Source organism: Poromitra crassiceps (assembly GCF_964638095.1).
Source record: "Poromitra crassiceps genome assembly, chromosome: 25".
NCBI lineage: Eukaryota > Metazoa > Chordata > Actinopteri > Beryciformes > Melamphaidae > Poromitra > Poromitra crassiceps.
In genome coordinates, this window is record NC_139649.1 from 2,494,577 (window position 1) to 2,516,560 (window position 21,984).

General features: G+C 48.6%; 2 protein-coding genes across 2 annotated transcripts in view; both read right to left on the bottom strand.

Annotated features, from left to right (window-relative positions):
• Nucleotides 1–14,125, bottom strand: part of nisch (nischarin) — a gene marked incomplete at its 5' end in the record, with an annotated part of 49,424 nt that extends 35,299 nt beyond the window's left edge. Inside the window, 4 exons of the mRNA XM_083660984.1 lie at nucleotides 559–607; nucleotides 2,402–2,590; nucleotides 6,776–6,859; nucleotides 14,042–14,125. Of these exons, the coding sequence (XP_083517110.1) occupies nucleotides 559–607; nucleotides 2,402–2,590; nucleotides 6,776–6,859; nucleotides 14,042–14,125 (406 nt within the window). The remainder of the gene's footprint in view (nucleotides 1–558; nucleotides 608–2,401; nucleotides 2,591–6,775; nucleotides 6,860–14,041) is intronic.
• Nucleotides 14,126–16,639: 2,514 nt separating this feature from the next.
• Nucleotides 16,640–21,984, bottom strand: part of nol8 (nucleolar protein 8) — a 28,163-nt gene continuing 22,818 nt past the window's right edge. The window contains exons 16-20 of the mRNA XM_083660985.1: nucleotides 21,156–21,460; nucleotides 20,655–20,781; nucleotides 19,113–19,177; nucleotides 17,938–18,020; nucleotides 16,640–17,108 (exon numbers count right to left, since the gene is read on the bottom strand). Coding sequence (XP_083517111.1) covers nucleotides 17,049–17,108; nucleotides 17,938–18,020; nucleotides 19,113–19,177; nucleotides 20,655–20,781; nucleotides 21,156–21,460 — 640 coding nt within the window. The 3' untranslated portion in view covers nucleotides 16,640–17,048. The remainder of the gene's footprint in view (nucleotides 17,109–17,937; nucleotides 18,021–19,112; nucleotides 19,178–20,654; nucleotides 20,782–21,155; nucleotides 21,461–21,984) is intronic.

The window sequence follows — 21,984 nt, forward strand, 5'->3', positions numbered from 1 at the left end:
TTTCTGTGTTGATTGGGTCATGCAGGCAAACTCCCTGACCACCATGCCTCTGCACGAGAGACATACAGCTCCCAACATCGCAGAGTGGTTGGAGGAGGTTGTAGCTAGATTTGAAATTCCTCCTAGCACTTTATTTAAGAAGATATGAAGATATCTTTTGCACTTACACCATACATTTTGTATGTATTTTGTATTCGTTCATGCCCTGTCAAAGCTATTTGATGTAGCAAAGCCCGGTGGGTTTTTGTTTAACAAAAAAAAAGTTGTTTTTCAATAAACGGATGGAAACAATATCAGTGCATTTTTTTATCCGATTAATCGAACAAATAATCGACCGATTAATCGATTATCAAAATAATCGTTAGTTGCAGCCCTAGTTACAGGGTCTGAAATGGCTCACTGCTGGTTTAAGAGTCAGGGTTCTTGCTGCTGAGAGACAGAAGAGTGTGGTGACCCGACAGACTGAAAACAGAGCAGGTCTAAGTCTGCTCTCGTTAGCTATTAACAGAGTTCACACTCAGAATGTGTTGCATGTGTGAAAGAAGAAAAGTAGCAAACCTTTATGGAACAGCTCCTCAGCCAGCGCTGCCATGATGCCATTTATCTCCTGAGAGAGAGAGAGAGAGAGAGAGAGAGAGAGAGAGAGAGAGAGAGAGAGAGAGAGACAGTTAACATTTACATTCATGAAAAGTAACTGAAATAATCGTGCATTCCTTTATAACTGGGGACTGGTAATCTTACGACTTCAAAGGTCATGAGCTGGGCGGTGACGTCATCAGAGCTGGTATTTCCCATTCCAAACTCGTAGGAGCCTCAGCAGCCCCAACCTCAAAAATCCAAGATGGCTGCGCCGCGCAACAACAGTAGTGGTAATCGTAGTAATATTGTTTAGCACTTTTGTTTTGTTTGTGTCTCATTAAATCAGCTGTACACACAGCACTGCCTAACTTCTATCTGTGTGGACATGAGGCTGCAGTGTTTGTATGCGCAAAATGCCATGTTGTCAATTGTTATTGCTAACAATGGCTAGCGACTGGATCTGACCAATGAACAGCGAACTTCCCAGCTCAAGTTTTCTGCAAATGGAACGCTAACAAAACGGATGTGATGTCATTTAGCCTCCACATCCCAGTTATTTTGTGATAAAGGAACGCACGATAATAGTCAAGCTCGTATTTTTTTTATTTCTAGTTGCATTCCGTTTTGAACACTTTGAGCTGCTGCTTTACCCGTCAAGTCCATCAGATTATTCCCTTACAATGTGAACATTATTTTTTCTCTGTTGATTTTGTCTAAAATATCAGCTGAATAAATGTCCTGAGTCCTGACTGATCCTTCTTTCTATTTAAAAGTGGAATTGCCCTTTAACTGAGAAGCGTGTCTTATTGACCAACAGGCAAAAGGATTACTAATCGATACAACAATCAATGTAATCAGAGTGAGCACTGTGAACGCTATCAGAGCCAATCAGATCAGAGATCCTCCAGACTGAGCCTCTTGATTGAATGATCGGAGCACCAGCAGCAGTACGGAATGAGTTTGTTCAGTGGGGGGGGGGGGGGGGGCATCCAGCTTTGGATGACGGGGGCATGGTGATGAGGGGGGACGGTGGTGCAGCGGTGGCGCTCTCGCCTCACATAGTGCTTTCAGACAGACATGGTTCTGGTTCTGGTTCTGGCTCCGTTCTGGAGTCTCAGAACCTTCGTGCTTTCTGGCGAACCAGCCGGTGTTCACACCAGTTTAAGTGGAACCAAAGTGGGAGGACATTATTCGGTAGTCCTTCTTCAGTTTTTTAAGTTTATTAATTATTTGGTCTGGCGTTCGAGTGAACCCAGCCTTGGCCATCTCTTCCGCAAGTTCAGCATACGACTTGCTCTTTCTTGTACTGCTTTCTAGCTTTTCTTGAGATTCGGTAGATGCCCAAATCGCCACTAAACATTTTCAACGCGGATGGATTGAGACAAAGAAGATACAGGCGAGGGACATCATAGTCATTTGCTGTCTATTGTATGCTGTGAATTCCAATTGACTATGATTGTTTGGCACTTCTTGCCTATATTTCTTTTATTTTTTATCTTTGTTTTGTTTTTGTTTTCACCATGTTCGAAATAAATCTAATCTAATCTAATCTAATAGTCATGGATGAAAGTGCGGTGTGGTTTGACGTGGTCAGCTCAACAGTGGTCAGTCTACTCACATAGAGGTGGAAGTGTAGGAGTCAGTCTACTCACATAGAGGTGGAAGTGTAGGAGTCAGTCTACTCACATAGAGGTGGAAGTGTAGGAGTCAGTCTACTCACATAGAGGTGGAAGTGTAGGAGTCAGTCTACTCACATAGAGGTGGAAGTGTAGGAGTCAGTCTACTCACATAGAGGTGGAAGTGTAGGAGTCAGTCTACTCACATAGAGGTGGAAGTGTAGGAAGGCGTTGAGCGGCCGTGGCGTGGGCGAGCTGCGGGGGAACAGCAGCAGCAGTGTCTGGAGGTAGATCTCCAGCTCTCTCTGTCTACGCTCCACCAGACCACGAGAGTTCTTCCCCAGGAGCTTCTTAGGAGGCAGAAGACCACGCTCCACCTGCTTCTCTGCTGTCAGCTGACACAGGAGACACCCCACAACACAGTGCTTAATACAGGAGACACCACAACAACACAGTGCTTAATACAGGAGACACCCCACAACACAGTGCTTAATACAGCAGACACCCCACAACACAGTGCTTAATACAGGAGACACCACAACAACACAGTGCTTAATACAGGAGACACCCCACAACACAGTGCTTAATACAGGAGACACCACACAATGCTTAATACAGGAGACACCCCACAACACAGTGCTTAATACAGGAGACACCACACAATGCTTAATACAGGAGACACCCCACAACACAGTGCTTAATACAGGAGACACCACACAATGCTTAATACAGGAGACACCCCACAACACAGTGCTTAATACAGGAGACACCACACAATGCTTAATACAGGAGACACCCCACAACACAGTGCTTAATACAGCAGACACCCCACAACACAGTGCTTAATACAGGAGACACCACAACAACACAGTGCTTAATACAGGAGACACCACACAATGCTTAATACAGCAGACACCCCACAACACAGTGCTTAATACAGGAGACACCACAACAACACAGTGCTTAATACAGGAGACACCCCACAACACAGTGCTTAATACAGGAGACACACCACAACACAGTGCTTAATACAGGAGACACACCACAACACAGTGCTTAATACAGGAGACACACCACAACACAATGCTTAATACAGGAGACACCACAACAACACAGTGCTTAATACAGGAGACACCCCACAACACAGTGCTTAATACAGGAGACACCACAACAACACAGTGCTTAATACAGGAGACACCACAACAACACAATGCTTAATACAGGAGACACACCACAACACAGTGCTTAATACAGGAGACACCACAACAACACAGTGCTTAATACAGGAGACACCACAACAACACAGTGCTTAATACAGGAGACACCACACAATGCTTAATACAGGAGACACACCACAACACAGTGCTTAATACAGGAGACACACCAGAACACAGTGCTTAATACAGGAGACACACCAGAACACAGTGCTTAATACAGGAGACACCACAACAACACAGTGCTTAATACAGGAGACACCCCACAACACAGTGCTTAATACAGGAGACACCACAACAACACAGTGCTTAATACAGGAGACACCCCACAACACAGTGCTTAATACAGGAGACACCACAACAACACAGTGCTTAATACAGGAGACACCCCACAACACAGTGCTTAATACAGGAGACACACCACAACACAGTGCTTAATACAGGAGACACCCCACAACACAGTGCTTAATACAGGAGACACACCACAACACAGTGCTTAATACAGGAGACACCACAACAACACAGTGCTTAATACAGGAGACACACCACAACACAGTGCTTAATACAGGAGACACACCACAACACAGTGCTTAATACAGGAGACACACCACAACACAGTGCTTAATACAGGAGACACCACAACAACACAGTGCTTAATACAGGAGACACCCCTCAACACAGTGCTTAATACAGGAGACACACCACAACACAGTGCTTAATACAGGAGACACCACAACAACACAGTGCTTAATACAGGAGACACACCACAACACAGTGCTTAATACAGGAGACACACCACAACACAGTGCTTAATACAGGAGACACACCACAACACAGTGCTTAATACAGGAGACACCACAACAACACAGTGCTTAATACAGGAGACACCCCTCAACACAGTGCTTAATACAGGAGACACACCACAACACAGTGCTTAATACAGGAGACACCACAACAACACAGTGCTTAATACAGGAGACACCCCACAACACAGTGCTTAATACAGGAGACACCACACAATGCTTAATACAGGAGACACACCACAACACAGTGCTTAATACAGGAGACACCACAACAACACAGTGCTTAATACAGGAGACACACCAGAACACAGTGCTTAATACAGGAGACACACCAGAACACAGTGCTTAATACAGGAGACACCCCTCAACACAGTGCTTAATACAGGAGACACCCCTCAACACAGTGCTTAATACAGGAGACACACCACAACACAGTGCTTAATACAGGAGACACCCCTCAACACAGTGCTTAATACAGGAGAGACCCCAACACAGTGCTTAATACAGGAGACACCCCTCAACACAGTGCTTAATACAGAAGACACCCCACAACACAGTGCTTAATACAGGAGACACCCCTCAACACAGTGCTTAATACAGGAGACACCCCTCAACACAGTGCTTAATACAGGAGACACCCCTCAACACAGTGCTTAATACAGGAGACACCCCTCAACACAGTGCTTAATACAGGAGACACCCCTCAACACAGTGCTTAATACAGGAGACACCCCTCAACACAGTGCTTAATACAGGAGACACCCCTCAACACAGTGCTTAATACAGGAGACACCCCTCAACACAGTGCTTAATACAGTTCAGTTCAGTTCAGTTCAGTTCAGTTCACTTTATTTATACAGGAAGGGATAAAAATGACATTTCACATGTACATTTAACTGGCCTGACTCAGTTACAAACTGGTTTTCAGCAGGTTCCTGTTCTGCAGTACATTAAACAAAATAATGAATATACAAGAACATGTTCAATTTCACTACATACAATTTTACAGACCTAACAAAAACAATTACATTTACAGACATTCATTCATTCATCAAATACAAAAACAGCAAGAAATTAAAACCTAGGGGTGAGTCGGATCAGTGATTACAGGTGTGTTCTAGCATCAGATGTTGTTTGTAGGCTTGTTTGAAATGTGAGATGGAGGTTATTGCTCTGGTGTGAAATGGGATCTCGTTCCAAATTTTGGTGTATGTGTGGAAGAATGATCTTAGTCCATAATTATTTTTGTATGCCGGTACTGGTATAAGTGCATGTGAGATTGATCTGGTGATGCGTTCTTGTCTTTTATTGTGTCTTGGGAGTAGAGCTGTGAGTGTTGGAGAAGAGTTGTTTCTGAGCATAAAATAAAACTTAATGGCTAGACTTTTTGTGTAGTTCTGAAAAGTTGTAGCAGAGGAGTGTGAGAGTGCAGTACAGTGGTGAGTCCAGGGTGGAAAGTTACCATGAATTTGATATGCTCTGTTGTAGAGTCTTGCTATGGGTTCTATGGTTTCCTTTGTCGGGAGTGACCAGATTGGAAGACAGTAGGATATTGTTGAAAGAAAAATTGCATGTAGGTATGTATTTGAAACAGTGAGGGTGAAAAATGGTCTAATCTTACTGTAAACAAATAGTTTCTGATTTGCCTTTTTGACTAGGTTATTGATGTGATGTTTGTAGGTGAGGTGAGTATCAAGTGTTACTCCAAGGAGACACCACAACACAGTGCTTAATGCATGAGACACACCACAACACAGTGCTTAATGCATGAGACACACCACAACACAGTGCTTAATACAGGAGACACCCCACAACACAGTGCTTAATACAGGAGACACCCCACAACACAGTGCTTAATACAGGAGACACCCCACAACACAGAGCTTAATACAGGAGACACCCCACAACACAGTGCTTAATACAGGAGACACCCCACAACACAGAGCTTAATACAGGAGACACCCCACAACACAGTGCTTAATACAGGAGACACCCCACAACACATTGCTTAATGCATGAGACACACCACAACACAGTGATTAATACAGGAGACACCCCACAACACATTGCTTAATGCATGAGACACACCACAACACACAGTGCTTAATACAGGAGACACCCCACAACACAGTGCTTAATGCATGAGACACACCACAACACAGTTCTTAATTCCCCTCTTCCCACCTGTAGTGATATTTATCCATCTAGATTGTTTTGGTGAGAGTTGCAGACTACAGCAATGTCTCTTTCCAGAAATCATGACCCGGTTACTCAAGATAATCCACAGACCTTGTTGTGACTCTTGTTCATGTAGGAACTATTTCCCTTTGACCGAAGTACACCCACAAGCTGCTGCTAACGGCTTAGCAACAGTTAACAGCTGTTAGCTGCCCACTCAGTTTTCACCTTAGGAGCTCTCTTTAAGGTGCTTTGTTAATACATTGATTTAATCTTACCTTTAGGGGAAATTCTTGGAACATGTCATTCAGGTGACCTAAGAATTGTCTTAGAAAGTCACCTTCAGGACCGACTCTCTCTGTGAGTGCGGCTGGTGGTCTCTCACCTTCTCATGCAGGTCGTGGAAGTCGCTGTAGCGGTGCTTCACGCGCCAGCTGTGCTCTCCGTCCGTCACCTCGATGATGTATACCTGCAACACACACAGCACACAGGCCCAGGGTGTGACCCAGTCAGCTCTGCTCCAGACACACAGCACACAGGCCCAGGGTGTGACCCAGTCAGCTCTGCTCCAGACACACAGCACACAGGCCGAGGGTGTGACCCAGTCAGCTCTGCTCCAGTCCTGTCAGTCTCAAGTCTGGAGACACAAGTCCCAAGTCAAGTCCATGTCATAAATGTCAAGTCTCAACAAGCCTAATGGTAGAACGCCAAGTCATGTCAGGAGTGAACAAATCAAGAGTCTACTCAGTCTAGTATCAATTTAATATCTTAAAGAAAACTTACTTGTGCTATATGGTTTTAATAGAATAGAAACTTGGTAAGAGCATCATGAGTTTGATTTCTATCATCATCAGTTTCAACTTCAATAAATTATTCAATCATTCCAAACAAATTCAGAAAACAGAATTTAAATTTGGTCGTGTGCTGGAACAAATCTCATCACTTTCAGTCTAAGTGCTTTACACAAACACAAGATCTCAAGTCACGACTTTAGAAACCTTTTCAAGTCAAAGTAGGAGTCAGGGTGAAGTCCCAAGTCAACAGAACATGTAACGTAAGTTACGGAGGTAACTATGGTTCTGTGAATTCCTGGATGACTGCCAGTGGCAGTTTAACTGTGAATAATGATCTCGCGCTCCGCGACAGACGAGTGTTTTTATACCAACGTAGTCACGTACGTGACGTGGGGCACCTGCGTGTCTATAAAGGTGCGCCGTGACCCACCATACGTCATCTCAGAATCTTCTCGCACCGAAGGTTCCGAGTGACCGGCATGACTGGCAGTCATCCAGGAATTCACAGAACCATAGTTACCTCCGTAACTTACGTTCTGTTTCATTCCTTCCTGACTGCCAGTGGCAGTTTAACTGTGGATGACTTATACCTGCGGCGTCACGAGGAACCAACTCACCTACTGGTCCATCTCCGCCAATGGCAGGACTGCCGCTGCCAGCGTGGACCCTGAGGCCACGTTGATGCGGTAAAATCTGGCGAATGTGCAGGGTGCTGTCCATGACGCCGCCGCACATATCTCCGCCAGGGACACTCCCCTCATCGCTGCCCAGGACGTGGCCACACTCCTGGTCGAATGACACACAATGTTAGCGGGCGCAGGCTTCCCTGCAACGTCATAGGCTTGCTTAATTGCGTCCACAATCCAGTGGGACAGCCTCTGTTTGGACAGAGCCTGTCCCCTGTTTTTCCCGCCGTAGCAGACAAAAAGCTGCTCTGAGCGTCTGATGCTCTGCGTCGCCTCGATATACAGCCGTACCGCCCGGACGGGACATAGCGACGTGTCGCTCTCCCCTGGCTGAGATCCAGCCGGGGAAGGATGGTACGCCTCCAGCTCTATGGCCTGGTTAATGTGTGTCGGGGACAATACCTTGGGCAGGAACGCCACGTTCGGCCATAGAGTCACCCCCGAGCCATCCGCCTTCCACCGAAGGCATGTCGGGCTAATGGACAGAGCGTGGAGCTCCCCCACCCGCTTGGCCGTCGTCACTGCCAGCAGAAAAGCCGTTTTTATTGATACTGCCCTTAAGGCCATCCCCGCCATGGGCTCAAAGGGTGGCCCGCTCAGGGCCCGCAGGACCAGCGGCAGGTCCCATGCTGCCGCCCGGTGTTCTCTGGGGGGCCGCAGCCTCCTGGCACCCCGCAGGAACTGCGTCACCCAATAGTGCCGCCCCACTGGTCCGCCCTCCACATAGGCGTGACTGAGGGAGATGGCTGCCACGTGCACCTTCAAGGTCGAGGCCGCCCGGCCTGCGTCAAACAGCTCCTGCAAATACTGCAGGATCTCCTCTACAGGGCAGGAGACCGGGTCCAATGCCCCGTCCCTGCACCACGAGGAGAATGCAGCCCCACAGTTGGCATATACCGCCCTGGTGGAAGGGGCCCTCGCATTACGCAATGTCTCGCATACCGAGGGTCCGAGGCCCGTCAGGAGCGCCCGGTCCCCTTCAACGGCCACACCCAGAGCTGCAGGTGGGCCGGACACGGATGCCAAACCTCCCCGTCCAGCTGGGACAGGAGGTCCACCCTCGCCGGGAGCTGCCAGGGTTCCCCGTCCAACAGCCCGAGGATTGCCGGGAACCACAGCCTGGCTGGCCACTTGGGGGCCACCAGGAGAACCCTGTGACCCGACGCCCTCACCCTGTGAAGCGTGAGCCCTATCAGGGGGATCGGAGGGAACGCATACAGCAGACCGCTCGGCCAAGCGTTGGCGAGAGCGTCTATCCCCAGTGGGGCGCTGGTCTCCGCTAGGGAGAACCACCGCGGACAGTGAGTTGTGGATTCTGAAGCGAACAGGTCCACCCGGGCCTCTCCGTATCGATCCCACACCCCCTGCACCACCTGAGGGTGCAACCTCCATTCGCCCGGAGGCAGCTTCTGGCGTGACAGGTAGTCCGCCACCGAGTTCGCACTGCCTGGGAGGTGCATCGCTCTCAGGGAGGCCAATCGCGGATGGGCCCATGTCCACAGGCTCTGGGCTTCCCTCAAGGAGGCCAGAGACCTGGTCCCCCCGTACCGGTTGACATGGAACACCGCCGAGGTGTTGTCCGTGCGCACCAACACATGCTTGCCCCTGAGAGAAGGCAAGAAGTGCCTCAGCGCCAAGCCAATCGTCCGCAGTTCTAGGACATTGATGTGCTGCCCCCTCCACCGAGGGCACCACACCCCCTGGACTGACCTCCTCTGCCATACCGCCCCCCACCCCTGGGGCGAGGCATCCGTTGTTACGACCTCCCGCCGCGCTGGGACCGAGCCAAGAGGCACCCCGTGCAGCAGGAACGTGCTGTCCCGCCAGCGGCGGAGATGGACCAGAGGTTCGTTTGTGACCCTGATTTTGACCCACCTGTGCAGTCGAGGATCCATCTGGAGGCTGCTGAACCATCTCTGTAGCGGGCGCAGATGCAGCAGCCCCAGGGGCGTGATTGCTGCGGCCGCCGTCAACATCCCCAGCAGCCTGAGCCACGTCCGGACCGTCATGCTTGCGCCTAGGACGAAATACTGGAGCAGGCCCTGAATCCTCTCCACGCGTTCCCCCGTTGGACGCGCCCGCATTGCCACTGAGTCTAGGGCTAACCCGATGAAGGTGGTCTGTTGGGACGGGCGCAGCGAGCTTTTCTCCCAATTGACGGACATGCCCAGTGCCTCTATATGGGCAAGGACCCTGGATGTTGCGCGCTCCGCCTCCTGGAGGGAGGGGGCGCAGATCAGCCAGTCGTCTAGATATGGTAGGACCTTGAACCCTGCTAGGCAGAGTGCCGTCAAAGCCGCCCTCATGCATCTTGTAAAGATGCGAGGGGCCAGGGACAGGCCGAATGGCAGGACGGCGAACTGGTATGCCCGGCCTTGAAAGGCAAAGCGGAGGAACTTCCGATGCCCCGGGAGGATGGGGACATGGAAGTACGCATCCTTTAGATCTATGGAGGTGAACCACTCTCCGGGAGTAATGGCCTGGAGGACGTCTGCCGTCCGCAGCATCCGGAACGGGAGGACCTTCAGATGTACGTTCAGCCCCCTTAGGTCTAGGATGGGCCTGAGCGTACCGTCCTTTTTTGGTATGAGGAAATAATTCGAGTAGAACCCATCGTTCTGTGTACGTGGGTTCAATGGTGTGATCGCCCCTTTGTCCAGGAGTTTGGCTATCTCCTGTGACAAAGCTTGCCCCTTCGCGGGGTCCGTGACAAAGGTCATCCTGACCCCGGAAGGTGGTGGGGGCCGGCGGTGGAACTGCAGCCTGTAGCCTTTGGACATGGTGTCCAGGACCCATGGGTCCTGTGAATGGGCCGCCCAATAGGCCAGGTGCTGATGTGTGAATCTGCCCACCGCCGGCCCCGACCTCTCAGGCCGTGCCTGGAGGACCTCTCGTGGCTCTGGGGGGGCGCCGGTCGTAGCCGCGCCCCCGCCCACGCCCCCGGGGCGGAGGGCGCACCCCCCTGGGCTGACGCCCACTGCCAGTCGCCTCCTGGGCCTGCCCTCTTGCCTGCCCAGGCGAGTCCCAGTATCGTGAGCGCCGTGGCTCCCGCCTCTCGCTCCGTCTCCCCGAGACGTAGGCCGAGGCCGCCCCTGCGCCTCTGCTGCGCCGACCCCAGCCCTCTGAGGCCTGGTTCGACAGCTTTCTCCGTTCCAGGGCCCTTTCTGCCTCTGGCCCGAACAGCTGACCGGGCACCACCGGGAGCGTCCTCAACGTCCGCCTGCAGTCATCAGACATAGGCGCCTGGGCGAGCCACACCTGCCGACGTGCCACGACCAAGGTGGACATCACACGGCCCAGCTCCCTTGACATGAACCCGAAGGCCTGCAGGGCCGCCTCATGTGTGTGTGCCAACTCTGCCCCCTGATGCGTCGCCTGCATCATCTGGGACTGGGCAAGGAGGAGCACGGAGAGGGAGTTGCCCCTCCGAGCCACCCGAGCAGCCGCCTCATATGCCTTCACCAGCAGGTCATCTGTGACCCGGCATTGTGCACTAGGACACTTGGCCTTGTCCCTCAGCGCGGCGTCCGGCGAGAGGACCAGCGAGGCTATACAATGGTCCACCGGGGGCATGCGGGCCAGGCCGTGTACCGCTGCATCCCGCATGGAGGCCAGGGTCCTGCCATCCCTCGCATGGCGCCCCCGCGTCTCCGTGTCTGCCCAGCAGCTCTTTAGTGCCTCCAGAAAGGCAGGAGAGGGCGGGACCTCAAAGGGCGGCTCCGACGGAGCCCGCCTAAAGAGTGGGTTGCTCGGCTGAACCGCCGGCACGTCGTCCAGGCCGACCCTAGCCAGGGCTGCCCGCAGTATTACCTGGAGCGGCTGGGCACCGCGCTCGGTGCCCGCCGAACTCCTGAGGGAAGTCTCTGAGCCGTCCCTGGCCTCCGTGCTTCCCCGTCTGCCCGCCAAGACTGACCGCTCCGGGGAACGATCCTCCCCGGGGTCCTCATATTCGTCCTCGCGGTCCTCTCCGCGGTCCTGGAACATGGTGTTTGACGCCGCCATTGACAGCGCGTCTTCCCTGGCCACGCCTGCCCAGGAACCTGGGTGCGCAGTCGGCACTATCAGAGCCTTGAGTTGCTCCAACTCAGCTCGCAAGGCCTCCATGTCCTGGCGAGAGGAGGTCTCCTTCCTCGCCTTCTTCCGCGGCTTCACCTGCGTCCTGCTCTTGCGCTTCTTAGCGGCCGCAGCGGACCTAGTGCAGACCCCCGATGGTGGGAGGGTCTCCTCCGCCTTTAAGGCCGGTAGGACCCTCTCCACACCGCGGTCCTCCCCCTCGCGCTCCTCTTGGCGCCGCTTACGGGGAGACCGCCTCGGGCTGCTGTCCACGGGTGGGCGGTGACCAAACAACCAGCCTTCCACCTCGCGCAACCGCTCCTCCCTTACGCGGAGGGGCAGGATGCCACAATTAATGCAGGGCTCAGACAGGGCCTCCCGGAGGTGACCCACCCCGAGGCAGCTGGGGCACATCTCATGGCCATCCTCCACGTGCAGCTCCACGCCACAGGAGGAACAGGCCAGCATTGTCAACGAGCACAGGGGGTCAAGCCCGTAACTTGGAGCGGGACCTGGGACACAGTCCAGGACACGTCCGCACTGTTGTGATGAGGGCCAGGCTGGGAGATCGGAGCGGGACCTGGGACACAGTCCAGGACACGTCCGCAATGCAGCGACGAGGGCCGGGCTGGGAGCTCGGAGCGGGCCCTGGGACACAGTCCAGGACACGTCCGCGCCCCACAAGCTAACTTTACGATATAATCTAATACAGTATGATATAATACAATATTATATATAATACTCTACAATTATACAATCTAATTGTACAAAAGGCTATAGGCTATAGCTTAGAATATCTTAATATAATACAGTATAGTATAATACAGTATAGTATAATCCAATATTATCTATTTAATATATACACAATTATGCACTATAATTGCTACCACAAGGCAATATACAAGCCCGACCAGGCAACCTAGACGGGGGTAGCGTCCCACGCACACCCACGGCTAGGCCCAGCCGCCTAGGCCGGAGATAGCCCTGCTAACGGAGCTACCTCCCGGCGAGGGGAGAGGTGGTAGGCAGCCACCCACAGCCTTAGAGGACAACCCCGTTGCACTCTGACTCAAGTCACAGGCTGAGCGGAATGGCTGACTAAACACACCTTCAGGCCGTGTACCTACCTCTCCTTTGTCTGTCTCTGATCCCAAAAATGGAGAATCCGAATAACGGAGCTCCGGAGCCGCACACCTGTCGAAATACGCCAGGTTGCGAGAAGATCAAAGATGACGTATGGTGGGTCACGGCGCACCTTTATAGACACGCAGGTGCCCCACGTCACGTACGTGACTACGTTGGTATAAAAACACTCGTCTGTCGCGGAGCGCGAGATCATTATTCACAGTTAAACTGCCACTGGCAGTCAGGAAGGAATGAAACAGAACTGTGTTCTACAACGTTTTTCCCCCTTGGTACCTCAGATCACGGATAGTAACCTTATAGTGAGTTTCCCATTCATTATCTCCATAGACATTTATAAAAATCATTATAAAACAAAAATAAAGATGGGGGATCGAAAATTCAATTTATTTTCCCAGCTTGTTTTTTTTGTTTTTGCTCCAAGTGCAATGTTTTATGCTCACTCACAATGCAGTAGCTCGTTGGTTGGCTTGGTTCCAGCCTTAAAACTCGTTATACAAGGATTTTTCTGAAGTGTCTACAGTCTATCGAGAAAATGAATGGGAAACTACCTTCCGGGGCAAGAGACGTCATGTGACTGTTCAGCTCTATCTATGTGACCCAGTTCCAGAGCTACAGGCGATGGGGCGACGAAACAAATGGGGCTACCTTATCACATGTCTCTCTGGAAATAATGATTAGAATGTCAGCAAATTTGGACTGAATGTTCACAGTTCTACCTTAAGGCAAAGATTTCACGATAATGCCTTTGTCCATCTTTAAAATGCATACACTTTAAAAACACCTGAATAGTAGCGGAAATGGAATAGGAAATTTAAAATCCAAAAGGCACGTTATAAGTCATTCTTAAAGGAGACCAATCGCCCAAAAATCATGAAATATCATGAAAGGTTATTTGACAGTTCACTTCTGATGTCCTGATGCAAAATGAAGCTAGGCTAAATGCTGAGCTAGCTTGACAGAGTCGGGACGTACCGTGTAGTTTTCGGGCAGCAGCTCGGAGCCGAGCACACGCACGCTCCTCTCGGACAGCTCCTCCGGGAAGGAGTCGGGCTCCATGTTGAATAAAGTGCTGTGGGATATATTAATATAACTAAAACAGTCTTGTCTGACGGCTCAGTCTGCGTTTCCTCTCTGCTCAGCCTCAGCCGCCATGTTTGTTGTGATGCCACACGCACGCAGAGAGAAGGGTCCAGCTGCGGTCGCAGACAGTGCAGAGCACGCCCCCTAAGTGCAGAGCACGCCCATAGGCAGGCCAAATAATAATGTACATGTCATTTATTTTAGCAGACGCTTTCATCCAAAGCGACTCAGCATTATGGTAAACAAACCACGTCACTGGGTGGCAACTGCAATGGAACCCTATGGAGCCATAACCTTGCGTCACCAGGCTGATTTGGGTGGGATGTGAAATAAAATATAAATAAAAACTATGGAACATTTCCAAAGAAAAAAAGTGCCTTGCCTTGCTTTTCATCCTTGTTCCTAATATTACTTGTGTTCAGAGATGCGGATTTTTAAATCCCTCCTGGTTTTACCCACATAACATAGGCCACTTCAAAAGATACACAACAAACTTAGTTTTACATGAGATTCTACTCTTGATAAAATAACTTTTTTTTTACCAGAGTGTGGGTGTAGAAAAAACAGACCCCTGATCATGGCGTTACATTGAACACAATTGGAACAAGGAAAATGACCATTACTTGGAGATAAAAAGTGTGAAGGACATGTATGGCAGTCAGCCTTGGCCAACATGTCCCTTATAAGTTCCTAGCTCGTTTGTGAGCAAAACTGGGAGGCTTATCGTGCATTCCTTTATAACTGGGAACTGGTAATCTTACCGGTTCAAAGTTCATGAGCTGGGACGTGACGTCACTAGAGCTGGTATTTCCCATTCCAAACTCGTAGGAGTCTCAGCAGCCCCGACCTAAAAAAATCCAAGATGGCTGCTCCGCGCAACAACAGTAGTTATAATCATATAAATGCTATTTAGCACTTCTGTCTTGTTTGTGTCTCGTTAAATCAGCTGTACACACAGCACGGCCTACTTCTATCTGTGTGGACATGAGGCTGCAGTGTTTGTATGCGCAAAATGCCACTAAATGTTATATCAACTGTTATTGCTAACAATGGCTAGCCTGGCTAGCGAGTGGATCTGACCAGTGAACAGTGAACTTCCCAGCTCAACTTTTCTGCAAATGGAACGCTAACAAAACGGATGTGACGTAATTTAGCCTCCACCTCCCAGTTCTTTTGCGATAAAGGAACGCACGACATGGCGACTCGTGTTGACATGGCCTACTTGGGGGTCACAGGTCACTACACAAGATGTGCCAATGTTTCAAGACACATGTTTAGATTTCCTGGGAAACCGGAGAGAAAGACGACGTAGCACAAACAATATTACAATCATGAGAGGAAGTTTTAGGTGACAAGTCATGCCGCTTCATATTTCTAACTTTCTGGAGGCTGTTATCAAGGTCAGTAGTACTGTAACCCTTAGCTCTGAATCGTGAAGAGTTCAGAAGCCTGTTCTTCAAAAGAAATATCAGTACTGCAGATCCTTTTTATTCTTAATAACTGGCTAAAGGGTAAACCCTTCTTGAGGCTAGGAGGATGGTAGCTAGAAAAATATAATAAAAGCTGTTGCGGTCAGTCTCTTTTCTAAAAACCTTGGTCATAAGTTGTTCAGACTTGTTTACACAAACATCCAGAAAGGGTATGGACTCGAGACTAAATTCTAGTGAACATTTTATAGAGGGCATTCTAGAATTAATATATACCTTGAATTCCTCAAGTTGAGCAAGTGACCTCGTAAAATATATAATCGATAAAGCATAACCAGCATTTTACCACAGATCAAAAAGGGTTGTTGTTGTGGTAGAAAGTCTTCTTCAAACTTACCCATAAAGAGGTTGGCATAATTTGGAGAGCAGGGACTCCCCGTACTTACACCTTGACATTGTAAATAAGCATTTTCAAATTTAAAGTAATTCCTATTGAGTATCAGCTTACCAATTTCTACTAGAAAACTTTGATTTGTAACGGTAAATTTTCAGTCATTTCAAGTAAATGTGCTGTGTTGAGAGACAAAGCAGCACAAAGTATGTTATCAGGGCTGAGAATTTAAACACCTGTTCAGTAAAAACAAGTTTGGTGATTCTATTCATGTGCTGATATGATCATTTGAGAGTGAACCCACAGTACTGCACATAATGCCGTTTCATTGTGACTTTCCATGGGCCGTTTCTCACTTATCACTGTTACAATGTAACAAGATGAGCACTTGGCTGCAGCTCTGACCATGAAAGCCTCGGTGCCTGCGTGGACGTCGAGTGGACGTCGCTCCACCATGTCTCAGCCTTCACAGAGGCTCCTCGGCTCATCAGCTGATCCCCGTACTAAACAATAGCGCCGCTCGCAACAATAAAAGTACTCCAATAGCGAGAAAAGCAAAAATCACCATTGTGTTAACTCAGCCTGCGATAGTGACGTAACATTTATTTACATGAACATATTTGAGATGATCAGTTTAAACAATAGAAATTCAAATGATGTAATTCAGTTGTATTATGCAATTCAATTGAAGTTGAGCAATTCAAATTCAAACATAATTCTCTAGTGACACATTTCTGCCCATATCAAACTGATGGAATCAGCAAGCTGAGAGAAAACATGAAAAAGTCTCGAAATACATTGAAACATGTCTCTCTGCTCTCTGAGGTTTCTGTGGATGAAAAGCCGATGTTTCCACGGCGACTGGTGAGGAGGAAGCTGGACCAGACTGTTTCTGAGCTGCTGAACTTTCATCATCAGCTCGCATCAAATATTACATATATTTGTGAGAATTTTTTTTCCTGTCGTGTCACCGGCTCCTCAGCGGCCATTTTTGTCTCCCTCCCGCTAACAGTCCAAGGCACAAAATGGCTCTGTGAGTTCCCGAGCCCAGGCCGAGAAAGAACTCCACTTCCCAGAATCCTCAGCTCCTCTGCCCGCACTTCAGCCTCCTCCGGGCGTCCCGGTGCTTCTTGCGGTATTCCTGAGGGCAGAGGGTCAGGGTTAGAGGGAGCAGTGCATTATGTTACAAGATGACTGGGACAAAAGACGTGTGGGACATCAGTTACATGATGACTGGGACAAAAGACACGTGGGATGACATCATCATATGATGACTGGGACAAAAGACATGTGGGACATCAGTTACATGACGACTGGGACAAAAGACATGTGGGATGACATCATCATATGACGACTGGGACAAAAGACATGTGGGATGACATCATCATATGATGACTCTGACAAAAGACGTGGGATGACATCATCATATGATGACTGGGACAAAAGACATGTGGGATGACATCATCATATGATGACTCTGACAAAAGACGTGGGATGACATCATCATATGATGACTGGGACAAAAGACATGTGGGATGACATCATCATATCGCTGCTGTCGGGAGGGCGGGGACCTCGTATATTTATTTTTTCCACATTTTTATTCTTTGTCATAAATCCATGCCATTGGTCCCCCTTCACATCTGTCTGTGGGTTGTAAAAAACGTAACAAATAGATAATAAAGCAGACTATGCTTTGGGGCGTGATTGACAGAGCGCCTGTCCAGTGATCGCGCAGCTCGCTGATCATGGACCAATAGCAGGCGGAGCTGCGGCTCTGTCTGGTAAAAAGAAAAAAAAAGATGGCGACGGTCAAAATGCCAAACTCGAGGCTTAAAAATAGGACTCCACAAACCAATGGGTAAAGTCACATGGCTAGATCCATTGTGTGTGTGTGTGTGTGTGTGTGTGTGTGTGTGTGTGTGTGTGTGTGTGTGTGCGCGTGTGCGTGTGTTGTGATTGGCTCTGACCTGGGAGAGCGCGCTCCTCCTCTCCTCCCACTCCTCCCTCTGCTCCTCCGTCTGGGAGGAACGACAGAAGAACCTGGGACCTTCTGATGGAGGAGAGGAGCGGAGACAAGGAGAGAGGGGAGGAGAGAGGAGACAAGGAGAGGAGAGAGGGGACAAGGAGAGAGGAGAGGAGACAAGGAGAGGAGAGAGGGGACAAGGAGAGAGAAGAGGAGACAAGGAGAGTAGAGAGGAGACAAGGAGAGGAGAGAGGAGACAAGGAGAGGAGAGAGGAGACAAGGAGAGGAGAGAGGGGACAAGGAGAGAGGAGAGGAGACAAGGAGAGGAGAGAGGAGACAAGGAGAGGAGAGAGGAGACAAGGAGAGGAGAGAGGAGACAAGGAGAGGAGAGAGGGGACAAGGAGAGAGGAGAGGAGACAAGGAGAGGAGGAGAGGTTTTACATTGATTCATTCAACCTTTGGGCCCAATCCCAATTCACCCCTTGGCCCTTAACCCTCCATTTTGCGCGTTAATGTGAAGGGGGAGGGAGGGTGTCCCGATACTGTTTTAGATCAGATCTAGGGTGAATGGGGAGGGCTATCTTGCCCTCGAAACGGAGATTTTCCAAGTGTACACTCCAAACCAAGGGCTGAGAAGGAAATCGCTATTAATCAACCAAAAATGAACCAAAAGTTACAAATCAACATTTATATCTGAGTTTAATGTTGATACAAAGGACTGTGCATGATCTGTGTTTGTTTGTGGCAACATTTCAGAAAAAAAGGATCACAATTCACATGGGAGAGAATGTAGGGTAGATTCGCTGTTCACTAGAAATTGCAGTGCATTGTGGGTATTTTACAGTGGGCTATATAGTGAATGAAATGATCAGTTGAGAGTTCGGGCACTAGTACAAAATGGCCAACACACTATATAGTCCACTATTTCTGTAATAGGGACCGGTTTCAAACAGGGCTTATATCTTAGAGCGGAGTGATGAACTGAGTCCAGGGGTTTCAGAGTGGAGCTAGAGGTCTGTCTGTAGATAACATCACCATGATCCAACACAGACTCAATGATACACTTCCTACTGAACACAGTGTGCTTCTGGACAAATAACACTTGTGTCACAAAGACTAAATATCACACACACACACACACACACACACACACACACACACACACACAGACCATCCTACCTGTCAGTCTGTCATCTGCAGGATAGAAGAAGAAGAGTTCAGTCTTTGATGGAGTCGTCTTCTCTCTGTGAACCGCGCGCGCACACACACACACACACACACACACACACACACATACACACACACACACACACACACACACACACACACACACACACACACACACACACACACACACACACACAGCTATTAAATTAATCGCCAATATTTTGATAATAATAATAATCTCTCGTTCCAGCTTCTTAAATGTGAGTATTATCTGGTCTTTGGGTTGTGGACTGTTGCTCAGGACGAAAGAAGACATTTGAGGTCATCTTGGGCTTTGGGAAAAAAGTGATTCACAATTTTGTGACATTTTATAAACCAAATGACTAATCATTAGTGGAGAAAATAATCACCAGATGACAGTGTTGGGGAAGCTACTTTGAAAGCAGAGCTTAGGAAGCTACCAACTACTTTAGGAAACTACAAGCTACGCAGAAAAAGTAGTTAAAAAAACATTAAATTTACAATGTGTAAATGTGTGATATATGAAATAAAATATAATAGCCTACAAAAAAGTGACATGCCAGCAAAAATATGCCTCTCAATTGAGTTTATTGCGATAGCAATAGCTCACATGAACATCACTTTTGTCTGTAGAGCTAGTCAATGTCATGTATTTACTTAACCCATTGATACCTGATATGAAGCATTTGTGTGTGTATCCCTTTAAGACCACGAACCGCGTCACGCGGTTCGTGGTCTTAAAGGGATACACACACAAATGAGGGATATACACACAAATGCTGCATCAGGTATCAATGGGTTAAATATGACCATGGTGGTAAGTCATCGGGAGGTTTGTCCATGGTGACGCTGTCGCATGTGGTCGTGTTTATGGATCACACTACCTACTTTCGTGGTAAGACCCACCCTGCGTAGCATTCAAGCACTAGGATTGGTTATTAATGTTAGGGTAAGAATCTCGGGGCAAGCCAATCAGAGGCAGCATAAGCTGTGTGTATTGCGCTAGGATTGGTTAAGGTTAGGGTAAGAATATGAGGGCAAGCCAAGGAGTAGAGTAACATTAGTGGGATCCTGGCTGCCTTCATGGTCTATGCTACCTTCAAAGTGATCAGGACGAAAGAAAAAGGGGCAGTCCTGTCAAAGGGGGTTCTGGTTCAACAGTAATAGTAAAATAAAATAAAATAAATATATATATTCCTTTCATTTTATTGCCCAAAATTGTAGTTTGAGTAGTTAAACTACACAAAAATTACCAAAGGGGGTGGTGGGGGCGGGGTTATACATAATATGTACAACAGTGCAGTGGCGGGCCACCACTAGTAAATGTATATAGCGGAAACCCACTACCAGCAAGCCACTGCAAAATGTAGTTAAAGTATGTAGTTCAACTACATGTAGTTCACTACTCCCCAACACCTCCAGATTCATTGATAATGACAATAATCGTCAGTTGCAGCCGTAGAGCACACAGACACACACATACACACACAGACACAGACACACACAGACACACACATACAAAAAGAAACTCACTCTGCGGTTTGAGCGCTGCTGCTATGCTCTTCTTCTTCCTCTTCCTCCTCTGAGCTGCTGTCATGGAAACGCGGGTCTTGTTGCCATGACACCCGCGACCCCTGGATGCTCTGCACCTCGTACTCAGCTAGAGAGAGAGAGACAGACAGACACAGATTGCTTAATATAACTAATATTAGCTACATACTATACTGCTAAATGTTTTAAATGTCACACTTTTACTTTGAAGTCAAACTGGCCAAACGGCCAAGCCTTGTTTCTGCTAATTAGAGCTAGTCTTACCTGTCAGGGCCAGGGTGCAAACCTGAGGTATTTTGAAACGACAGCGTGGTGATGTCAGCTAACTAATGCAGTGAATGTGACTTTTCTTCACCGATGTGAGGCATCAGTATTACATTTAGACTGTTTCATAAGCAGTTTAAAGTTCCTGGTAGCTCCTTTAAAATAATGACTGAAATTGAACTGTTCCTTTAAGAAGACGTTCAGAGCAGTTTGTCCTACCTGTCTCCTTGCTTTCTGTCTCCGTCTCCTCTGCAAAAAAGGAGAATTTGAACCCGGACGCCTCCTCTCTTGCTGCGCTGGGATTGGCTGAGACGTTCTCTTCCTCTTCCTCCTCCTCCTCCTCTTCTTCCTTCTCTTCCTCCTCCTGGTCCCAGCTCTTGTTCTCTCCTCCTGCCTCGTCGTGGCCGTGGTCTGTGGTGGGAGCGAACGCCCCCTTCAGGTCATCTGACACCTGAAAGTAAATCTCCCTGGAGACCTCCGGCAGCTTCTCTGCCTCCAACTTCTTCTTCCGCCTGCTGGCCTTACTGAGGAGGGAGGAAGGAAGGAAGATTACAGTCAGAGAGCAATATAAACTGGGTATGGACCTGATAGACTGATCTGCAGTCTGATTTCATATCGACTACATTTACATGGACGGCAAGATTGCGAAATTAACCCGATACTCTGAATAAGACCCTGTCATGTAAACAGCATGTTACTGATTACCTTAAGCTGAAGAAGCAATAGTGGAATGAAGACGTGGAGTATTCTGATCTTAGTCTCATTGTTGAAGTGTGTTGTAGACATGTACTGTAAACACCTTAATCCCACTGTGATGACCTATCAGTTTTGCAACATGTACGGCAGTCCAACTGCTTGATGGTGCATGCTCTAGCTCCCGGTGAGTTGTGCATCTTGTTGACAGAAGAAAAGATGGCTGCTGTCCCTAACACGGTAGAAACCTGACACAAGAAAAAATGGCTGCCAGCGGTAACAAGAAGTTCCAACATGTCCCCAACACGGTAGAAACATGACAGAAGAAACTAGAACGACCGCACCGCGGATATAT